Genomic DNA, 20,126 nt, shown 5'->3' on the forward strand with positions numbered 1-20,126 from the left:
TTCTCGTGCTTGGTCTGCCAGCTCTCCAGAAAATCTGGAATCTGGGATGGCAGCCCTTTCATTTGCTCCCACTGATTTTATTTTCTGTAAAAAATCCTTTGAAAACTGACACACAGATCAAGGGAACTGAGGATTTACAAAAGAAATACCAGGACAAAACACTATGAACAAAATTGTTTCATAAAGGAGATATAAATATGCCTTTAACAGAGTGCAGCCATGTTTCTCCCTGTCCCACTGAAGAGTGAGTGGCTGTAGATCAAGTCCTCACTCTTCAGCATCAATCAGAGAGCTTTTTCCACAGGCCACAAGCCACTAGCAGGTGTCAGTGAAAAATCTTGCCAGCTGCCTTCCCTGGACAGAGCATGGTCTCACCAGCAGTCCGTGTGCTAGATTCCATTGAATCAGAGCTGCCAGAACAAGCTGATCTCAGGATAAATCAACTCCATTTCTAACAGGCATTCCACTAGAGGAAGAGCACGTGCCTTTGACAGACATCTCAGAAAGAGTCCCAATGCATCCATCTGCAGCAGACTACAGAGAGTCCATCTCAGAGACAACCGTTCTGAGTTGGGTTTACATGCTGGGTTATACCATATGAGGAGGGGACAGACTTTGTCCCAGCCACTGGACATCATCACAGATGTTCAGCCACAAGAACACTTCGTGGTCAGCAGTGAGGCTACCCGAGTCCATCCAGGTGCTCTGGGTCTTGAGCAGCAAATGCTAGAGCACTGCAAGAACCATTTTCTCTTTCTTCTTCCTTTTTCTTTTCTTCTCCTCAAAACGTTCAGTAGCATCAGCAAAAAACGTCACCTCGTCCTTGGCCTCAATCTCCCTCTTCAGGAACTGGAGCCCTGCCATGTTGAATCCCAGCACATCCTGCAGAGACAGACCAGCACCACACTGTGAGGCAAAGCTAGTTAGGGGGCAAGCTAGTTAGGGGGCAGAGTCCTGCACTGGCTACCCTCCACTAAGAGATGATGAAGATAAGACAATTCACAGATTAGAGAAAACAACATTAGTTTAAATGTAAATTTCATCTCATCAGTAGAACCGTCAGTGCTGCACTTAGTTCCCCTCAGTTCCCTCTTAAGAGCAGCTATAATCCACTGTATTTTCTGAAAGACAAGTTGCTGTCAGGCACCTGAAGCTTCCTCTGGGAAAATGCACAGTCTGCACTGAGGTAGCAGCCCACGGAAAAGCCTAAGAGAAGCAGGGAGATACTTTGCCTCTTACATATTTAGAAACTAGCAAGCCAACATCCAAACACATCCATCAGAAAACAAAGTGCAAATGAGGCAGGGAGCACAAGTACAAGCTCACCACTGGGTACTCTCACGTGAGGAGGAACATAAGGAAAAGGCAGCCTGTTTGCAAAAGAGGATGGTTTAAATGAGCTCAGACCCCCAAACAGCTTCCCCACTAGACACCACAGACAATTCATGCTCACAAACATTGTCTCATCCCATTATTCTAGATCCTGGAAAAGGGGAGGGTGCAACACTCACCCGAGCCTCACTGACTCTGGAGATGGTGGTTTTCTTCAGATTTTCTATCACTGTCACCAGCATCTGGTTGCTTGTGATCTGCCCAAAATGTATCCTGGGAACAAAGCAGGCAGTGTATTGCAGCATTGTTATTAGAAACATCACAAAGACCCTCTCCTGAGCCTCTGCATGTTCTGGAAATATGAGGCTTTTTAAATTAGTCTTCCCCAGAGCAGCACTGGACATGGACAGGCATGGACAAACTTATCTGGAAAAGCTGTTTTCTTAAGTTTAACAGTGTATCAAGGGGAAGGTCTTTCTGAGGACACAGGCTCTACAGTGACTCTGTGCCATCAACAGTGCCTTGCCAGACTTCATGGGGGATCTTTTCATTCCAGTAAGACTTGGGCCACCAGGACCAGCAACCCTATCTGGGCATGTCAGCACTCTGCATCCAAGCAGTTTATCCACACACATCATTTACTGTGGGCTGTAGAGATTCCTTGTCTCCTGCAGAGACAACACATTTATTCTCAAGGATGCTTCCCAAGTGTTTCAGGCCCACAGACTCAGAAGGAAGCCCAGATACTGTCTGGGCAGACAAAGGACTCACTTGAGCAGGAAGAGGAGAGCTCGGCACAGTAGCTCAACATCTGAGCCCAGCTGAATATATTCATTGAAGAGTCTGAGCAGATCAGGGACATAGGAGAAGGGCAGCACTAGGAGAGACTCTTCCAGCTCACTGAGGGAAAAAGCAAAGGGACACAAGCATTAGCCTCAGCCACTACACTGCTACAGATGAGCAGGAAACAGATCCACATAGGTGGGTGCTGGTACTCAGCTGTGCTAACCATTCTTCACTGCTGTCCATGACTACCCACATCTGCACCAGATGTCCTGCATCTGCACAGCCCAGGCACCTTGTGGCACACGGAGCAGGCACACAGCCTTTCCTCCTCTGCATCCCCAAACTGCTCTCCACATACATGTGCATCTCCAAGCAGCCAACCCACGTCCAGAAGCTTCAGCCCACACTCCCTGTGGAAGGAAGACTTCCCATTCCCCAGTTCCATGCATGTTCCCAAAGAGGCTGTCAGGAACAGTGCTAGAGAACTCCAGACTCTCTAGCACTGCCCATACCTTGCATGAGAGACCACTCAAGGACCCCAGCCAGTCCTGGGCCTAGAAACCCAACACTCAGTCACAAATCTGTTCAGCAATAAAGCTCCTGGGACTCACCTCGACCTGACCTTCTTGAAAACTTCCAGCACATACGCAGAAGGCTGCAACAGAAGGAAGACATCAGCCCTGCTTAACAAGAAACATTCCAGAACCAACATGCCTTAATGACCATTTCACACAGTTAAAAACACACCATCACATCTTGTGAGACAGACACATCAAGCTGAATATAACAAAGAGGAAAACCTTTTAGCTTCAGTCAGCTGCCTTTCTGAGTTCTCCCTCAGGCTTCTCAGGGTACTCTACACTGGTGAAGCACATTGTGAAGAATCTAATCTACATTCAACCAACTAAATCATCTCAATTCATGTCAATGAATCTTGTACTAATTGGAAAAAAGGCTTGGTAAAACAAATTATATATATAAACCTTATACAAAACTCATCTCCCAGACTTCATTCCTACTACCCCTTTTTATCTGCTGAAAGAGTCTGGCAGATGCAGAACAGAGCTGGGAATTGGTAAAGTGCCTCTAACTACTAAGTCATAGGATTTCATTCACTTCTGTTAAGTCTATCCAACCTATAATTAAATAGACCTATAATCATGGAGGAAGGGACAGAAGGGCTCTTGCAAGGTGGTTACAGGTAATTAGAAGGAAGACAAAGGCTGTTTCATCTGGCACTGACATTCAGCTTTGAGCAACCTGGTCTAGTGGGAGGTGCCCCTGCCCAGGGCAGAGGTGTTGAAACCAGACATCTTTAAGGTCACATACAACTCAAACCATTGTATGATTGCATGAAAAGGGGAGAGTGAAAAAACAAGTATCTTCCTAAGGGTACTTAAAAAACACAGCCTGGGAGTGTGTATTGGAATAATCCAGGAAGACTAATCTACTCAGAGTAGTGGATTTTTATTTATCAATGAAATCCACACATCCATGTCAATTTTGTAGTATATCAAAAATCCACAGAATTTAGTGAGAAAACTGTTGTGCAGTAGTATGACATGAGTGAATAATGGCACCAGCTCTAGCCTGCAATACCTGGGCATTGAACTACCATGCAGAATTTTCTCAATGTATTCAGTGGGTAAAGGAACAGAATCAGTAACTGGTGTGTGTACCACCACATAAATAAACCTGGAAAAGGTTTGAACCACCTTTCCTATATCTTGGATAAGACTGTAAACCCCTGGCTCATTATAAGGAACATCATAAAGTCATGGCTACCACCAGGGTTGTTTAACCCTGACAAGGTTAAACTTTTGTTACACACATGCATGATATTAAAAAATAAAAAAAAATTTAAAAAGCCCCATCAACATAAAAACCCCAAATTATGTTCACTTTGCCCAAACAAAAAAAGCTGAACTAAGCAGTCCTTCCCTAGAGCAACCCAGCATGTTGGCTCAGCCAGCAAATGAACCAGGCCCCACTCCAGCTGAGAATTGACTATACAATGGCCTGGACATTCCACTTACTGTGATATTTCCATAGGCACGGAGGATGGGATTGACAGGGAAGGGAACCTGGAGACACAGAATGGGTTAGAATGAGGCAGGTGTGTGTGTGTATAAATCCATATTCAGAGCAAACTTCTACTTACAGTAGAAAAGAGCTATTACTGTCTTCCTGCAATACCCACACCTCCACCCTCTCCAGAATGTTGCTGAAAGCTTCATTTGAACCTCCAGAAAATCTCATTCTCAGACATGTATGACTAATTCAAACATGGAAGAATTTTCTTCTGCTTCTTGCCACCTTTCCCACTTCTATCACAGCCCCCTATTCAGCAGGGAGTGCTGAGATGAAGGCAAAGATGAGGCTTTAGGATGAGTGCAGCAGCACACTCTTCCAGAGACAAAACTTACATACTGATACAACTTTAGGCATAAAGATCACTGGGAAGAACACACCCCTAATTATGCCCCAGAGCATGGTGCCATTTACTTCTCCAAAAGATTTGAGCAAATGTCTGCTGTTCTCAGCTGTTCTGACTTTATCTGCATGCTAAGCCTTTCCCCTTGAGCTGGAAGGATACACCAAACACACTTTGGGATTTTTACATTCCTCACTTTTACCTCTTTTCCTGAAGCTTTGCATATGGCATTGTGTTCCTTTAGTTTTGCCATCTCTTCTCTGTACAGCTCGATAGCTTCCATGATCCTTTCAGCCTGTGCAGCACAAGAACAGCACATCAGTGACACCAGACAAGCCAGGGCAAGGCTCAGCTGGACAAATACAGTTGGAAGCAGAGGTGCTGACAGAGAACACCACATGGCATCATCCCTGACAACATCTATTCCAGACTGCACCACTACCCTGAACACACAGGTCATGTCGTGAAGATGGCACACACCATCCACATCCCCTCACTGCCCTGGGTGCTCTCTGCTTGCAGTTCAGTTGTTGTTTTGACCACCACCCTCAGCAAGCAGTGATCCTTTGAGGCATGAGCCAGGGTCAGACCATTTTGACTATTCAGATTAAGGATTTCTTCTGAAAATCACCCAACCGTTGAAATCTGCAGCCATGGAATTACCCACCTCCACACCTTCCTAGTACATCTCCCATGTCAAGCACCACAATAGATTTCCACCTTCCACAAATACCCACTGGAATGCACAGGCCTTCAGCCTTGTGCTCCTTTGGGATGCAAACTCCAGAGGGCAAGAGCAGTTCTGTCTGTCCCACATGTGACAGGCAGCTGCAGATACAGGAACCCCACACCTCATTCCTCTCAGGAGGAAAAAATTCCTGGTGTGTGACTCCAAGTCAAAATTGTCCCTGTTGGTTTCTGAGGAGGACAGACTGCCTCTGCATGCAAGAGCAATCTGCCCTTAAGTGACAGCACAGGTTACTCTTCAAACTGATGCTATGACCCCGTGACAGCCCCCCTTGAGAGACTGGTAAGGCACAAAGCCACACTAGCAGAGCCACAGCCCCTTACCGCTTTGATAGTTTCAATGGTCTTCTTTCCTGCCAGCCCTGTCTCTCCTTGCCTCTCTCCAGCCACCTACAAAATACAAAATACAGAGTAGCAGTTCCATCCTTCCACAGTACCACAGGCAACTGCACCATGGTGCAACCACAGCTTCAGCACCACCTTCCCCCCATGCCACCTCAAAGCAAGAAAATGATCCTTTTTCCCTGATACCTCCTCCAGAAATAGTTTTCCCAGAGTTTGTACAGTCAGACTGACACACATTCACATGGTAGAACTCACCACAGGCTGCTCTTCCTTTGCCACACTCTCCTCATATTCAGCTTCTCGTTGCTACAGAAGATGAGAACACATCATATTAACAACAGCAGGGAGCAAGGCAAGGATGCAAGTCCCTTCCAGATAGGTTGAGCAAGGCAACTTGGAGGGCTTCATACAGCCAATTGCATGAAACCAATTCCAGGACCAATCAGCAGAGACCAACAATGCCAGCAGCAAAATGCCCATTTTTCCCTGGTCCCAACCCCACAGTGAACTCTAGTATCCCCCACAGAGAAAGAAATCCAGGTCTCTGCTCTGGATACAGGAACAGCCCTCCAGGATCCCACCAAGCTGAGACAGACACCATAGTTACCACACCTTTCATCAGTCACACAACACAGAGGGAACAAATCTAGTAACGTTCCAGGGTTGTCCTGGGTTGCAAAAGAAAAATCATCTCTCACATGAAAAAGCACCAGTTACATCACGCATTGTTCACTACTCATGCATTCATGCACATCTTGCTATTCAAACTTGACCCAAAACAAACTTTTCCGGAATTTGGAAAAGAGCTATTATCTCTGTCTCTCCTTTTACCAAACAGAGGGCATCAAGGTACAGCTTGTGTGTCAGCTCTTGCAAACAGGCTGGGATTAAAAAAACCCCAAACATCTACTGCAGGTTTCTCATCCACGCCTGCTTCTGCATTTCTGCCTCCTTTCCCTCCTCCACCGTGGTTTGAGAACTGCCTTACCAAGGGGTGACAGAAACAGGCTTCTTGGAGGGATCCAGCAAAAAGACAGAGCTAGAAATTGTTCCAAGGGAATCTCCAATTGGATGGGTGAAACAAATCCATCAGCCAACCCTGGTGGCTCAATACTGGTATAGGTGCTCAGACAATCTAGAAAATCTCTTTCCTTGGAGATGTCATTGTATCAAGGCAAGTCTCTAAGCAGTCTGATATAGCTTTAAAATCATCCTGCAGTGAGCAATGGGCTGGAATAGAGAACTCCAGACTTTCCTTCCTACTGAAGTCCTTCTAGTCTATGATTCCTCACAATATATGCTTGAATCGAATAGAAGGAGCTTCTTCCAGCACCCCTGAGCTCTGGGGCCTGCTACTGAGACTGAATGGACCTCTCACAGCTGGAATAGGGATAAACTGTATTTAACAGGAGCTGTGCTCTCCATCCCTCCACATCATCCACCTGCTGAACTGCCTCCCAAACACACCTGTGCAGAACGGCGAACAAGAAAATGTTAAAGACTAGTAGAAAGCTGCTAAAGACCAAAACCAAAAAATGGTCTGGAAGTTGTTTATGGTAGGAAAGATGCAACTCTCACCATCTCCCTCTCCTCTTCCAAAATCAGTGGCTCCCTCGTCCTTTCCCAGAGGCGCAGGGACTTGTCATGGGATGCTGACACCACATAGTCTCCATTGGGACTGAGTGCCAAACACCAAACCTCCTGGTGATGCCCCTGCACAGATGAGGTAAGACATTAGTATCACCTAACTTCCACCTGCTCATGCAGGGATAATGCTTCCTTTCAACAGACTCCAAAACTTCTTACCTCCAGTGTCTGGATATGTTCAAATTTATCTGCATCCCACTGCTTAATCTTGCTGTCCTTCCCAGCTGTGAAGAAGAGATGGGATTTGGGCACAAACTGCAGATACATCACACTGGAAGAGAAAAGGGCTCAAATTTACCCACTTGGGGAACACTGCAGAATTCCAACTGCAGTAAGACAAGTCCACAGCCCAGAGATGCTGCAGGATTTGACTAACCTGTCATCATGGGCAAAGAGAGAACGGTGACAGTCCCCAAAATCCAAGCCCCAAATCTTCACATTCCTGTCAGCAGAGCCAGTGGCAATTAGAGTCCCATCCTAGAGAACAACAAAGGAAGAAGGGTGTGAGGAGCTGGCTGGCAGCCCCACGAGGAACTGCTGCTGCCCCAGTGACTCAGAACTGCTGGCTCCTGAAATGTGGCCTCCTGATCCCTACACCTCCTCCCCAGTGGCCCATGCTCTGGTACAGGCACAGCCCACTGACAGCACTCTGGCCCTCCTCTGACCCTCTGCAGGTATTTGGTTATATCCTGACATTCTTCTTGGCTTTCAATAAGCTTCATTCCAAAGATTCCTCAGAGGAAGATGCAGCCCAAGAATGAACAGGCACAAAGGGGCTGCTCCCTCTCAGCACCAGCCCTGTGCTCCCACAAACAATTCAGGCTCATCTCACGCAGTAACTTTAGCAGAAAGCAGGCTGTACCTTGTTACAATGAGTGTAAGGAACCATTACAGCATTTTGATTTCAACTCACTCACAAAATCTCCCAGGGTCAGTTCTGTCAGGACCCCAACTCTGATACCCCTTACAGCAAGCACAGGACTGCAGAATAAGAAGGGGCTTGCTGTGTCCCACCCAGAACCTGCTAAATCAGGAGCAGGGAGCTGAAAATAAACCATTATCCTGGAGGCCTTGATGCCAGCAGAGGTTCTCACAATCATCCACATCACCACAGTCCCACATTTTACAGCCCTAGTGATACTTACATAGCAGATATCCATACACAGCACTGGCAGCTTGTGTCCATACAGAGAAAGGAAAAACTGAAGCAGAAGAAAGGTGACTCAGTTAGACATGCTGGGTAGAGAGGTGAGCAAATCTCAAGCTCCAGGCTACTGCTCTGCCTCAGGAGCTGTTTTTCTAGCACTGCCCCACTTTCATTCTTGCCCTGAACAGTTAGCAGCAGGGTCCTGAGGGCAGAACTGAGAATAAGTAGCCAAGCAAGCTGAACTAGCTCTGTTTGCTCTCTAGCTAACTCCAGCGCCAATCACCAGAATCAATGGAGTTCGTTTCTGTTTCTCTCCACTTAACTGTCAGCACCAGTCCATCTTGTGTCACTCCCTAACATTCACATGCTAATACACAGCTCACAAATCCACCACACTTCTCACGAGGAAGGCTCTCCTCCTGCAGGCTTTGCCTCTGCCATGACCTGTTTAACGCCACATGAGACACATTCATCCCCACCTTCACAGTGCCTGACAGATCTGGAGTACTGCCAATTCTGCAGAGTTTAGAGTGAACCTTGCCACCTGCAGGCTCAGAACACCTTTTAAATGAAAAATGGATCTTCCAGTTCCCAGTGTGGAACAACCATGGTTCTGTCAGGTTTTCCATCAAACAGGCTCCTGAAGGAGGATGCATGTTCCACATAAAACAGACACTTTTCCTTTGTATTTCTGATCTTGCAGGCTACAGTTACATCCCTTCCTGCACAGCATCACAGCCTGTTTGGTCATGCACCTTGAGTGTGTCAACGTAGAAAACCTTCACAGTGCAGTCCAGTAAGGAGACAGCCAGCAGCCTCTGGTTGGGGCTGTACCGCACACAGAGCACGTCTTCATCCAGCTGTAAAATGCGCACGTGTTTCATGGAAAGCCTGGCAACAAGAGGGAAAAAACAACTGTTATCCCAAGCAAATAAACTAGGAAGAGAAATGGATACAAGTCCCACATTGCACCCTGGGAAAACAAGTGAATCCTAACATGCAGCACCTCATTCCTCACTCTAACAGGACTGGAAATAAGCAGGCTCTGGTAGATGATGAACTTCACTGCTGCATGTACGGTAACCATCTGCAGGCCCAGCTGGATTAGACACTAAACTCACACACACAAAAAGGGATCAGAATGAAGCAAGTGCTCTTCTCTAGCTAAGCTCAGGTCTTCTGAGCCCACACTCTCCTCCATGCACTCCACACAGATGTCATGGACAGTTCTTGTAGTGCACAGGAAAGGCCAAAGCGCCCATCAATGACAATAGCACAAGGTTTATCTTCTCACCTTTTCTGAACACTGTTCTCATCCTTCACAAGCTCAAACTCCCAGAACTTGACACATTTATCAGCACCTCCTGTCACAAAGCCATGCTGTAGGCGAAAACAAGAAAATTGCTGTGAAACTAGTTCCTATCACCCAGAGAAAGTCTACAGCAAGGAACTGCCAACACAGAGGAAGTTTTTGAAATGTCCCATGTTTCTACACCATTAATGATTAAGTGGGCACCACCAGGAGCAACTGCTCTGGTTAAAGCACACACTGTCTGAGTAACAATAACAATTTCAAAAGCTCTAGCTTATTTTGGAGGCCTAAGACAAAGACCCCAAATGTGAAACAAAACCTGGACTGAAACTTTGGGATTGAAAGCAGTCACCTCAGCTGCAGGTAACAACATGCTTTTGATTTGTGGGCAGCTTGAGACTCTCGCTGTTACTGTATAACACACAAATTACCACCACCCTACAACAGAGCTTTCTAAAGGAACAGCAGTCCAACATTGTACATTAAGAAGAAGGGCAAAATCTACCCCATATATTTTCATCTGTAGGGTGGATGAATATCAGGCAGATTATTTCTTGCTATGGTTTTGATTCCACCAGAAAGTTATTAGACACTACCAGCTGCATCCTCCACCTCTGAGGATGACAGTTTCCATGCTTCCATGGAATAAAGCATGTGGTGCAAAACAAATTTCATGGTGCAAACACAGTACTATAGGAAGGAATTACATGAAAAGATGTGCAGATGACACTTATAAGGGTGTCTGAGTTACCTGGTCCGGTGAAAGAGCAATGGACCATACTGCCCCGTCGTGGGCATCAAGTGTCTCTATCAGACTGCCAGAAGCCAGGTCATAAAGCTGCAGCTTCCCTGTCTGGGGAGAAAGATATCACAGAGGAAGAATCAGCCTCTGCTCACAACTCGTGACAGCTCCTGGCAGAATAGCTCCCTACCACCCATGTCCCCAGCTTCAGCCAGCTTCATTAGCTGGCTGTTACACACAGATGGCCAAACTCCTGATCTCCATCAGGGCCTTCCCAAAGCTCTCCTCTGCTTTCCACCTCAAACTGCAAGAGCTCTGTAACAACTCTGGGAACACAGCAGTGCTCCAGATCAGGAGGGGCAGTGCATTTTCTGTGAGGCTGCCTTAATGACATTTTCCTAACACATTCCCAGACCTGGGCAGCCTGGAGTCAGAGGGCCACTCCTTACCTTGGTCCCAATGATGACCTGCCGATCTCCGGGGATGAACAGCGAGCAGAGCGCGTACTCACACTCCATTGTCCGGATGCACTGCAAGGTCGACCTGTGGACAAAGAGCCCAGAACCTCTTATCACACACAGAATCTGGCCTGCCCTGTGAGACAAGCTCCAGTGTGGCCTCTACCTGCAGCTGCCTTTCAGCTGGGGTCAGAAGATAAGCCACCACCATCCTATTGACCCAAACACTATCCAGCACTACCCCAAACACTATCCAGCACTACTGCTAACATTTCCCATGAAAGCATGCCACTATGTTGTCCACCATCATAATCTATTGCTGCTGTGAACTAGAACAGAGCTCCTAATTTTAAACAGCATTTCAGGAAGAGACTTAATGTAAGACAGTGTACTCAGGGGAAACTGAGCTTGAAATCGGCACCACTCAAGAAACACTGGCTCAGAACTCTACATCAACACACAACACTCTAGATCAATGCAATAGCCTACTCAGTCTAATACTAGATCCTTCAGATCAGATGTCAAGAAACCCACATGTTCCCTAAAGAACAGGCAGTAGCTTGTTTAGGGTAACAGTTAATACCTCTTATTAAAAATGAAAAACCAGGAAAAAAAACATAGCAAAATACAGTCTATACTCGACTGCTATGTATGACCTTCGTTTAGACCTTCTGTTCAAATTTTAGATCTATAGTTTCTCAGTTTTCCTAATAAGGATAAAAGAAAAAATATTTTCTATTTATTTTCTTTACTTCATTCACTGCTTTATCTCTTTCTTATCACTACTTTTCTTAACACAGCATCCCTCAATTCTGGGAGAGGGACACAACCAGACTGTGTACCTGTTCCAAATCTTCACAGACTCTGCAGCAGCTGAGAGAATGGCAATGTTGTCAGAGCTAAAAGCCAACGTCCTGACGTCACTGCGGTGGCCTCCAATGGTTATCCTGGACACACGGACAGCCTGGGGCACTTGTGCTGACGGGTCCAGGTTGTACAATTCAATGACATTGTTCTGGAGCAGCAGTACCATCTTCAGCTCTCCTTTTGGAGAGAGAATCAAGTCAAATGACCTGTTTGGTTAGATAAAATCAGAGCTGTACACAGGAGCAATAAGACAAAGTGTTGGACAGATCAATTATCAAGAACAACTGAGACAGAGGAATATAGACAGAGCACATCCAAAAAGCAAGTGCACACTGAACCACAGAGGTGTGAATGGACTGGAGATCATGGCAGGCCTCTCCCCAGCTCCAAGCTAAACATATATTGAAGAAAAAACTCCTTCCTCCTCTGCCTGCACTGAGCCATGCAGAGCTCTCCCCAGGTAGCAGCATAACCACTCATCAGACTCTACAACAGGCTTTCCACTCACTTGATTTTAGAAGAAGCTTTGACATTAGTGACCCGCTGAATCTCCTCCTGCAGGCTCAACTCCACACTCCTTTCAGGGTCCTCTTCAGAGTTCTGTCTGGAAATGTCAGATAAAGGAAGAAAGTCAAATGACCCAGCACAGCCAACACAAACTAACACAGAAACAGAGAAAGCATAAGGAAACCACTTAGCCTGCTGGAAACAACTTCCCTCTCATCCAGCAGTGCTAGCTACATTTAACAACAGGGACAGTGAAGGGTGGACAGTGAAGGTCATGCCATTATGCAGACTACTAAAGACACAAACTGTCCTAAAAGAGGCAACCTCCTCTGGAGCCAAAACATAAAGCACATTACAAAGATGGATACAAAAACTCAACAGAAGCTGCCTGAGAGCAAGACCAGCTTCTGCTAATCTCCTATCACTGACTGAAAGCTCTCAGCCAAGGCCAAAATGCATTTCTAGATTTACCTGCCCTGTGCTTTAGTTTCTACCCTGGAGCCAGACCCTTCCCTAAGGGCTGTTCTGAGGCACCTCTTAAGTGCCAGGATACACAGAGACACTTAACACAGAGTAACCACTAAGAAAACTCTCACCTGTATCTCATCTGCTGCAGAACAGGAGATGAAGTATCAGACTCTGTGACTTCTCAGATTCCTACATTCTCTTATTCCTACATTGCCTACCAAGAACTTAATTTGATGTACTAAGAAGTATAAACACCAATGTCAAGAAGCGTTGAGTAGCTCTGAAAAACCCATTTTATGTCCATTTCTTTGCACATTTTAATTGATTTTTTTTCAAAGGGAAGACTCAGAAAGGAAGGCATTTTCTTAGTCTCTGGGAGCAGTGCTGCTCAGACAAGCACCAAGGATGCACATAATAATTGGCCCCAAAATAAAACAGCTAGCACAAAGAGAATGGCGAGAAGCTTGGAGTTTAACCACTGTTGAGCTCTACTGAAAAGCTTTTCTAACTGAAGAGCTTTTTTTAGAGTCTTCTGGACACAGACAGCATCCGGAAAAATTACTTACTTGGCTTTTTTCCTTGCTTTCTTCTTTTTCTTTTCCAATTTCTTTTGGATTTCCTCTTCAGAAAGGACAGAGAACACTTCCAGAACAGCATCTGTTCCCTAGAGTCAGAGCAAACAAATTCAGAGGCATGCAAAGCCCTGGCTGGCCTTTACAGAAAGTACCCAAAGTTTCTACCAGTCTCTTCTCTACAGTAGCAGAGCCCCCCATTACTCACATGGCAGGCCAAAAACTTGCCCATCCGGTCTGTGCCAAGCGTCACCACCCGATCTCTTCCTTCCCGCATGATGGATCCAACTTTGCTGCACTTAACAATGCGCTACAGGGAAAGAAGAACAAACTTGGGTCTGAAAAGTCAAAGCATCTTCTCAAGCAAACTCAAGAAGCCTGATGACAAGGGAAGTCAAGAAGCAGGGGAAATGAACCTACAGGGTCCTGGCAAAACAGTTACTAATGATAATAAAGGGACGAAACAAGCATCTGCGTGAGCTACAAGCTTATTTCCTGGTTTTTTGTTGCATTTCAGCTGAAGTAATCATTGGCAGTCTCAGTGGAAGAATATCTTAACTTTATTGGCAAACCATAGCCATTTAATCCACAATCCATCACACAGACAAAGCTGATTTTTTATGCTACAGAGGCAGCAGAGCTCAGTCAAAAGAGGCAGAGAAGGTGGGAACAAAGACTCTTAAACAGGGCATTAAAGGGAAAGAAAACCTCTGGAGAGGAAGCTGGAAAATTAATTAACAAAGTCAGGTTACAACACAGTTACCACAACTACAAGCAGCCTGAGATTTGAGCAGTACCCCAGAAAGTTCTACTAGAAAGACAGATTCAGTAAAATCTCCAGTCAGCAGCACAAGTGGGAATGGCTTTCTGCCATCCAATCTCACACCATATTTCATTACAATGCAACTCTGCAGTTTCTGCAAAGCTGAGGATCAGTACTGAACTCAGCAGCTGCCAACCAGCTAGGAACTATTTTATTTCTGTGTTGTTTGATGAAACAGCTCTATTAGCACTGTTTAAATTTATACATTTGCTAGTCCTTCTCAAATAGAAAGCAAAGAAAAACTGTCAATGGAGAATAAATCTGTGGATGTTTTGGCACACATACTTCTGCTGATGTTTTGCAGGTACATGAGGCAGCAACTGCTGCTGAGGAAGGTGTTATGGAGCAAGACAAGAATTACCACATTTTCCCAAACAGACTAAATATGACACTCAGGATATAAATTATGCAAATGGAGTTAGATAAACCAGCTCAGACAGCACTGAAAACTGATCTTACTTCCTCAGGATGCTCATCCAGCTCTAAGGTCTCATCATCTTCAGTGTTTTCTTCTGCTCCAGGTGAAGAAGACCCTTTGCTTTTCTTGGATTCTGGCTCATCAGGATCTTTTACCTGCTCGCAGGGAAAAAATACAAATAAAAGGAGTATGTTAACTTCAAGATCTACAGTATTGTGGTTTCTGGCTCATACTTCATTTCCCTGGAGATACAACTAGTTAGCATACACTGGAGTGTCCTACAGCATTCCTGTAGGCACCAAGCACTCCATGTTCTCCCAGGATTATCATCCACCCACAAGAATGTCTTCTTCAGCTGTAAGTCAGAAGGCAGAAGATCTGACTGTGGAAATCTCACTCTGCAAGTGCCCATAGCTTCATTGGAAAGCTCAAAACACAGGAAACGGCTAAGCCCATCCCATGAGCAGCTCCTGGACCCCTCAGATAGCAAAGATATTGCTTTGGCTGTTTCCCAGAACACCCACCAGATTTGAATATATTCCAGTTCCATCTCAGTTCAAAGACAAGCAGCTGGGCAGGGGCTGAGGGGTTACAGAGGGAATGTCTTACCTCCTGGATGTATGTGAGATCCCACACCCTCAGCTCACTGTCAGCGCTCCCAGTGATCAGACGCTTCTCTCTGGACAGCAAAGCCATCCCCCAGACCTGTCAGGAGGCACAATGTGAAGAAGTGACTCCTTTAACTATCATAATAAAAGGTACAACATCTTTTATTGATTTATTTGAACAGCAACCAATAGAGAACGGATCTATCTGGGACATCCTCTGGGGACATAAGCACGGGAATTGTCACCCACTCTATCTGCTGACAGCTCCTGGAATGTTTGGAAACTTCTCATTTGCTCACTCCTAAAGCCTAATGGAAGTAAAATGTATGATGGTGCCAGCTTACAACTCCTGAAAGCAAGGAAAGCCCAGAGTGAGCCATGACATCCAAAGACCCTCCAGCCCAACAGCTCCCACACATCCCCTTTTTACCTCTGCTCGGTGTCCAACCAGAGTTTTGAAGCAGTGCTGGGTGTCCAGATCCCACCATTTCACCAGTGTGTCTTTGGCACTGGAACAAAGAAGAAAAACCATGAGGAAGGACTCCACAACTCACCTTTTTTCTAAGTGGTAGAAATACAAAAAAATCAAAAACATGTCAGAACATATCACAGAGCAGCTACTCAAACACTGAATTTTTCAAGCCAAACAAAAAAGGCACAACAATGCTGCAAAAAGGTATCTGTCAAGTCACTGAAGCTGACCTACAAATATTTGAAATTGCATTAAGAAATGGGAATCATCTACCAAACCAACAAAATACTATTTCTTCCACCTAAAAATAAAGCAAAAGAAAGTAGTTTTAATTTTAAACTGAACTGATTGCATGTATCTTTCTCTTAACCTAGTAAACAGCACATTAAAAAGTAAAAACTAAGTGACTGATATTTCAGCAAGAATATCTCCTGTCAACCATTTATTACTAAAGCGATTCAGTCAACTTGCAGCTCATTTAGTTGAATAACTAAAAATCAAATAAAAAAACCCCTATAATATTTTAATTAATTTTTGTATTTACAGCCTACAAGAAAGCAATTTTTCTGTCACACGGCTGTGTGAATTACACATACAGAAGGCAAGCCTGCTCAATTTTTCAAGATAAAAAAAAAAACCCAACCAAAAACTGTTACATATATAATGAAGATGGTATCACTATTATTTGTTACAATAATTTCAAGTTGATGGATTTACCAACAAGTTAAACCCTTTTCCAAACACCTTTTTCCATATGGCCAGTTTGCCTTCAGTTGCTCTAAGACTTGGATTCACACATCAGACTTAAAAAATACATGGATGTGACAAAATCATATTCCAAGATGCTGATGGGTCTGAGATACCAAAACACAAGAAGAAAAAGACAATTGGCTGTAACACAAAGGATGTCTAAATTGCAAATACAATCATTTCTGCTTTCCTGATCAACAATTGCTCTTAGTTTGGCTCACCAAGTGACCAACAAGTTCTTCTCCTTCAAGAAAAGGACTTCAGTGATGACATCCTTGTGTCCCCTCAGTCGGTACAGGCCACTCTCATTGATGACATCCCACACGATGACTTCTGTATCCTGGAACAGAGAGAATGTCTCCATGGGACTGGCCCTTGTCTCTGCAAAACTTCTGCCATGGGACTGAAAAGATTACCTGGGAGCACATTTTCTCACTCTGAATCACAGGGAGGATTCATGCAAGTGACATTGCTTCCCCAAAGGATGTACCACTGTCCCAGCTTGAGACACTATTGCTATTCCTGATCTCACAAGATTCTTCATTTTAACAGCTCTACCAGTGCCCTACTCCTACCTGCAGCCCCTGCTGCCCCTCCAGCCCTGGGCTCCCCAGCTTCTCCCACTGCTATCCTCTGGCTATGGGCAGAGGCCACACTTAAAATACTGAACATTTCAGTGCAGGTAAGCCTTCCCCATGGAGCATCTCTGTGAAAGGGTCATGCTCCACGTATCAAAGCCTCACCTTTGAGCCAGACACCAGTCTGCCACCCAGGTGGTCGTACTGCAGGGCTGTAACTGCAGCCCTGTGTCCATTGAAAGTGATAGCTGATTCTCCACTTAGGAGGTTGAAGACACGGATCGCTCCATCTTCATACCCAACAGCCAGGTGCAACCCATCTGGAGAGGGGCAGAGGCAACTGACTTGCTGCTTGAGACCCTTAAGGATAAGAACCTGCAATTTTTTAGGAGACAAAACATGTATAATGTTGATAAATGATATGTCAGAGTCAGATACTTACACAGCAGAGAGAATATAGTCTACTCTTCTCCCAAACTTCCAACCAAGCACTTCTGCCACTTTATAAGCTCATTTTTCAACTTCCTGCACCAAATAGAGTATCATTAACCCCATTTTCCAAGGCAAACAGCAGCTAGAAGGGAAGCAATTCCTCACAATCAAACAGGAAACCGGTGCAGAACGAGCCCTGGAAGTCAGAATCTGACATTTCTGCCCCCACACAATAAGTACCAGAGAGCAAGAAATATTGAGAGTAAAGTTGGATAGTTTCTTCCTGACTCCATCCTCTCTTGCCTGGCCTTTCTCAGGTACAGGACAGAGCAGCTTCTCAAAAGACTGCACCAAAAACTTGAGAATGATAAAAAACAGCTCCAAAACAACATACCAGCAGTCAGCACCCCAGAAGCTGTGAAACAAAACCAGATTTCAGTTTGTAGTGCACAGTAGTGCTTACGGTGATTTCTGAATCTCACAGGAGACAGTGTGTGGCAAAGTCCTTAAAGTTACAGCTCACAACCTCCCTATGGGATACAACTTTCATACAGGATACCAGGTGTCACAGCCAAAATACAAACTCTATGACATCCCTGATCTGTCCAAGAACATTCACACAGCCAGCTCAACTGGGAGCACTTTCCAGTTACTGTGACAACTATTACTCTTTCACAACTGTGGGCCTGAGGCAAATCTCAAGGGATCCACAGTGATATTCAGCCATTTCAAGACCAAGTCGAGATAAAATAAATTACTCTCACAGTAAGAGCAGAGCAGCAGGACCACTACTCTCTCTCTAACTACTGATGGCTACAAATTACTACCAAAAAAAAACAAGGGTGAGAGTCGCTGCATTCCAGATATCCATTATCCAAATCATCCATGGCCTTCTCTGTTCCTTGTGTGCTGGTGCTACCTGTTGGATTTCAACAAATGCAACCCTTATAAATCCTTTAAACAGAAATAACCAATTACTATCTTGTACCTAGCAAGACTTTTTCGTAAGAATCCAACACTGCAGTATATTTTGGACTACTCAAAAGGTAAACACGATGCAGAATCCTTTTAGTGCAGGGACCAGCTTGGAGAACAGGAAGACACCAGCTAGAGCCGCAGGCTCACCCCATAACCGAACCTCACGCCGTGCTCACCCTTCCCAAGAGGCGGGGAGGCAGTGCAGGTGTCTCTTCCCTCCCAGCGCCGCTCAGCACCACACATCGTTTCGCTTCAGGCGGCCTGAAAGCCCCGCACGCTGCACCCCAGCCCTGCCCCGCCACCGACCTCCCCCGGCACCGCATCCCGTGTCCCACCTTCTCTCCTTTCCTTGTGTCCCACACGAACACGTGCTCGCAAGCCGGCACGGCCACGTAGCGGCCCCGCTCGCCGCGCAGCGCCACGAAGGCCACGCCGGCCCTGGCGCTGGCCACCAGCCCGAAGAGGGCGGCGGGCTCGTAGCGCAAGTACTGCCGCGTCAGGCCCATGGCGGCGGTGGGGAACGCGGCCCACGGAAGGATCGGGGAGCCGCGGCCGCCACACGTGCGGCGCTCCGGGCCCGCCGCGCTGGAAGTGCGTCAGAGCGGGCCCGGCTGCGAGCGCGGCCCTCAGGCCCCGCCCGGGAAGGGAAGCGGAAGCGCGGCAGACGCGGAGCTTTCCTGGGTGATGCCGCCAGACCGGCGCCGACCGGGACCCTCTGTCCGGGCGGGGCTGGCGGCGGCTCTGCGGCTGTGCCCGTGAGTGCGGTGCGGTGCCGGGGGCACAGCCCGGCCTGGGCTGGGCGGGCGTAGCGGGAGCCGGGCGGGGGCCGCTGGATGCCGGGCAGAGCGGGGTGCCGGAATCCCGGCTGCGAGCCGTGGGGCTGGAGATGCTGGAGAGACAGGTTCTCCTGCCGGTACGGGCACGGCACTGCGTCCCGGGCACTGGGGCCTCGGCCCCCGCTCGCAGCGCTCAGTGCCCGTTCCTGACAGCCCCTCGGGGCCGCTCCGCGGCGGGAGGGCCCGGCAGCGATCGGGGGGAGATGGTCCGGAGATGTGCGCGCCGCGCTTCGCCTGCCTCTTGCTGCCGTGGCCAGAGCCCTGGGTTTGGCTGCTCAGCAGGGGAAAGATGCTGTGGTAGACGAGCTTCTTGCTGGGGCCAATGTTGCCGCGCTTACCTTGCCTTTTTCTCTCACTGCCTTTTCTCCCAGCGAAAACCTCACTTAGATGCTCTTACGTCTGCCTTTGTCCTAGTGTCATCCTTTATTATGTATCAGTGTGAGCACGGATGTTCGGTTGTTTTGTTTGATTGTGTTGTTTTCACCTGGCTAATGAATGTACTTAGTAAGTCGCGTTTCACAATTACTCCTTGTGGGTGCGATTGTTTTTTAATTATTATCAATTATGAACCTGCGGAAGGAGTTAAGTAGTGGGTGTGTATGTGGCAAACTGAAGTTACTTACGTGGGTATGTTTGTGCTAGTTTGATTCACTAGTGTAATTCAGTAGTCACGCTGGAAATGTAAGAGCCAGAGCGTTACCTGCTGGCAGCTGAAAAGTGAGTATTGGCACGTTTGAGCCTTCATCTAGCAACCAGTGTCATCTCTAAATCAGTCAGATGGCAGAGTTCAGTCTTAAAATTCACTGGGGCAGTGTTCAAATTTACTGCTTTACTCTTTCTTGCAAAACTGATTTGGGTGAAAGAGTT

General features: G+C 46.5%; 2 protein-coding genes across 4 annotated transcripts in view; one reads left to right on the forward strand and one right to left on the reverse strand.

Annotated features, from left to right (window-relative positions):
- On the reverse strand, window positions 1-19,178 carry WDR3 (WD repeat domain 3). Its single transcript, XM_023940531.2, has 26 exons — window positions 18,759-19,178; window positions 17,179-17,388; window positions 16,657-16,775; window positions 15,644-15,722; window positions 15,215-15,310; window positions 14,647-14,760; window positions 13,573-13,674; window positions 13,359-13,456; window positions 12,326-12,421; window positions 11,793-12,023; window positions 10,942-11,035; window positions 10,502-10,603; window positions 9,733-9,818; window positions 9,194-9,329; window positions 8,437-8,493; window positions 7,668-7,768; window positions 7,451-7,562; window positions 7,223-7,357; window positions 5,900-5,950; window positions 5,624-5,689; window positions 4,755-4,847; window positions 4,155-4,202; window positions 2,730-2,773; window positions 2,104-2,232; window positions 1,512-1,605; window positions 1-882 (listed from the first exon to the last, which is right to left on the reverse strand). The coding sequence occupies exons 1-26, from the start codon at window positions 18,927-18,929 to the stop codon at window positions 727-729; spliced, it is 2,820 nt and encodes a 939-aa protein (XP_023796299.2). The 5' UTR covers window positions 18,930-19,178; the 3' UTR covers window positions 1-726.
- Window positions 19,086-20,126, forward strand: part of GDAP2 (ganglioside induced differentiation associated protein 2) — a 23,545-nt gene continuing 22,504 nt past the window's right edge. The window contains exon 1 of one of the 3 annotated variants that reach the window (XM_086884009.1): window positions 19,086-19,336. The gene's annotated coding sequence lies outside the window, so the exon portion shown is untranslated. Of the gene's footprint in view, window positions 19,337-19,790; window positions 19,977-20,126 lie in introns of those variants that run through there. The other 2 variants (XM_086884007.1, XM_086884008.1) reach the window with 2 other exon arrangements.

This window comes from Cyanistes caeruleus, chromosome 3 (genome assembly GCF_971803275.1).
Source record: "Cyanistes caeruleus chromosome 3, bCyaCae1.hap1.1, whole genome shotgun sequence".
NCBI classification, from domain to species: Eukaryota; Metazoa; Chordata; class Aves; order Passeriformes; family Paridae; genus Cyanistes; species Cyanistes caeruleus.

Coding starts and splice junctions, on each gene's coding strand:
- WDR3 (XM_023940531.2), bottom strand. CDS start 18,929: ATGGGCCTGACGCGGCAGTACTTGCGCTACGAGCCCGCCGCCCTCTTC. Junction 5,951..7,222: donor TGGAAGAGGAGAGGGAGATG/GTGAGAGTTGCA, acceptor CATCTTCTGTAG/CAACGAGAAGCTGAATATGA. Junction 4,848..5,623: donor CCATTGAAACTATCAAAGCG/GTAAGGGGCTGT, acceptor TGTGCTGCACAG/GCTGAAAGGATCATGGAAGC.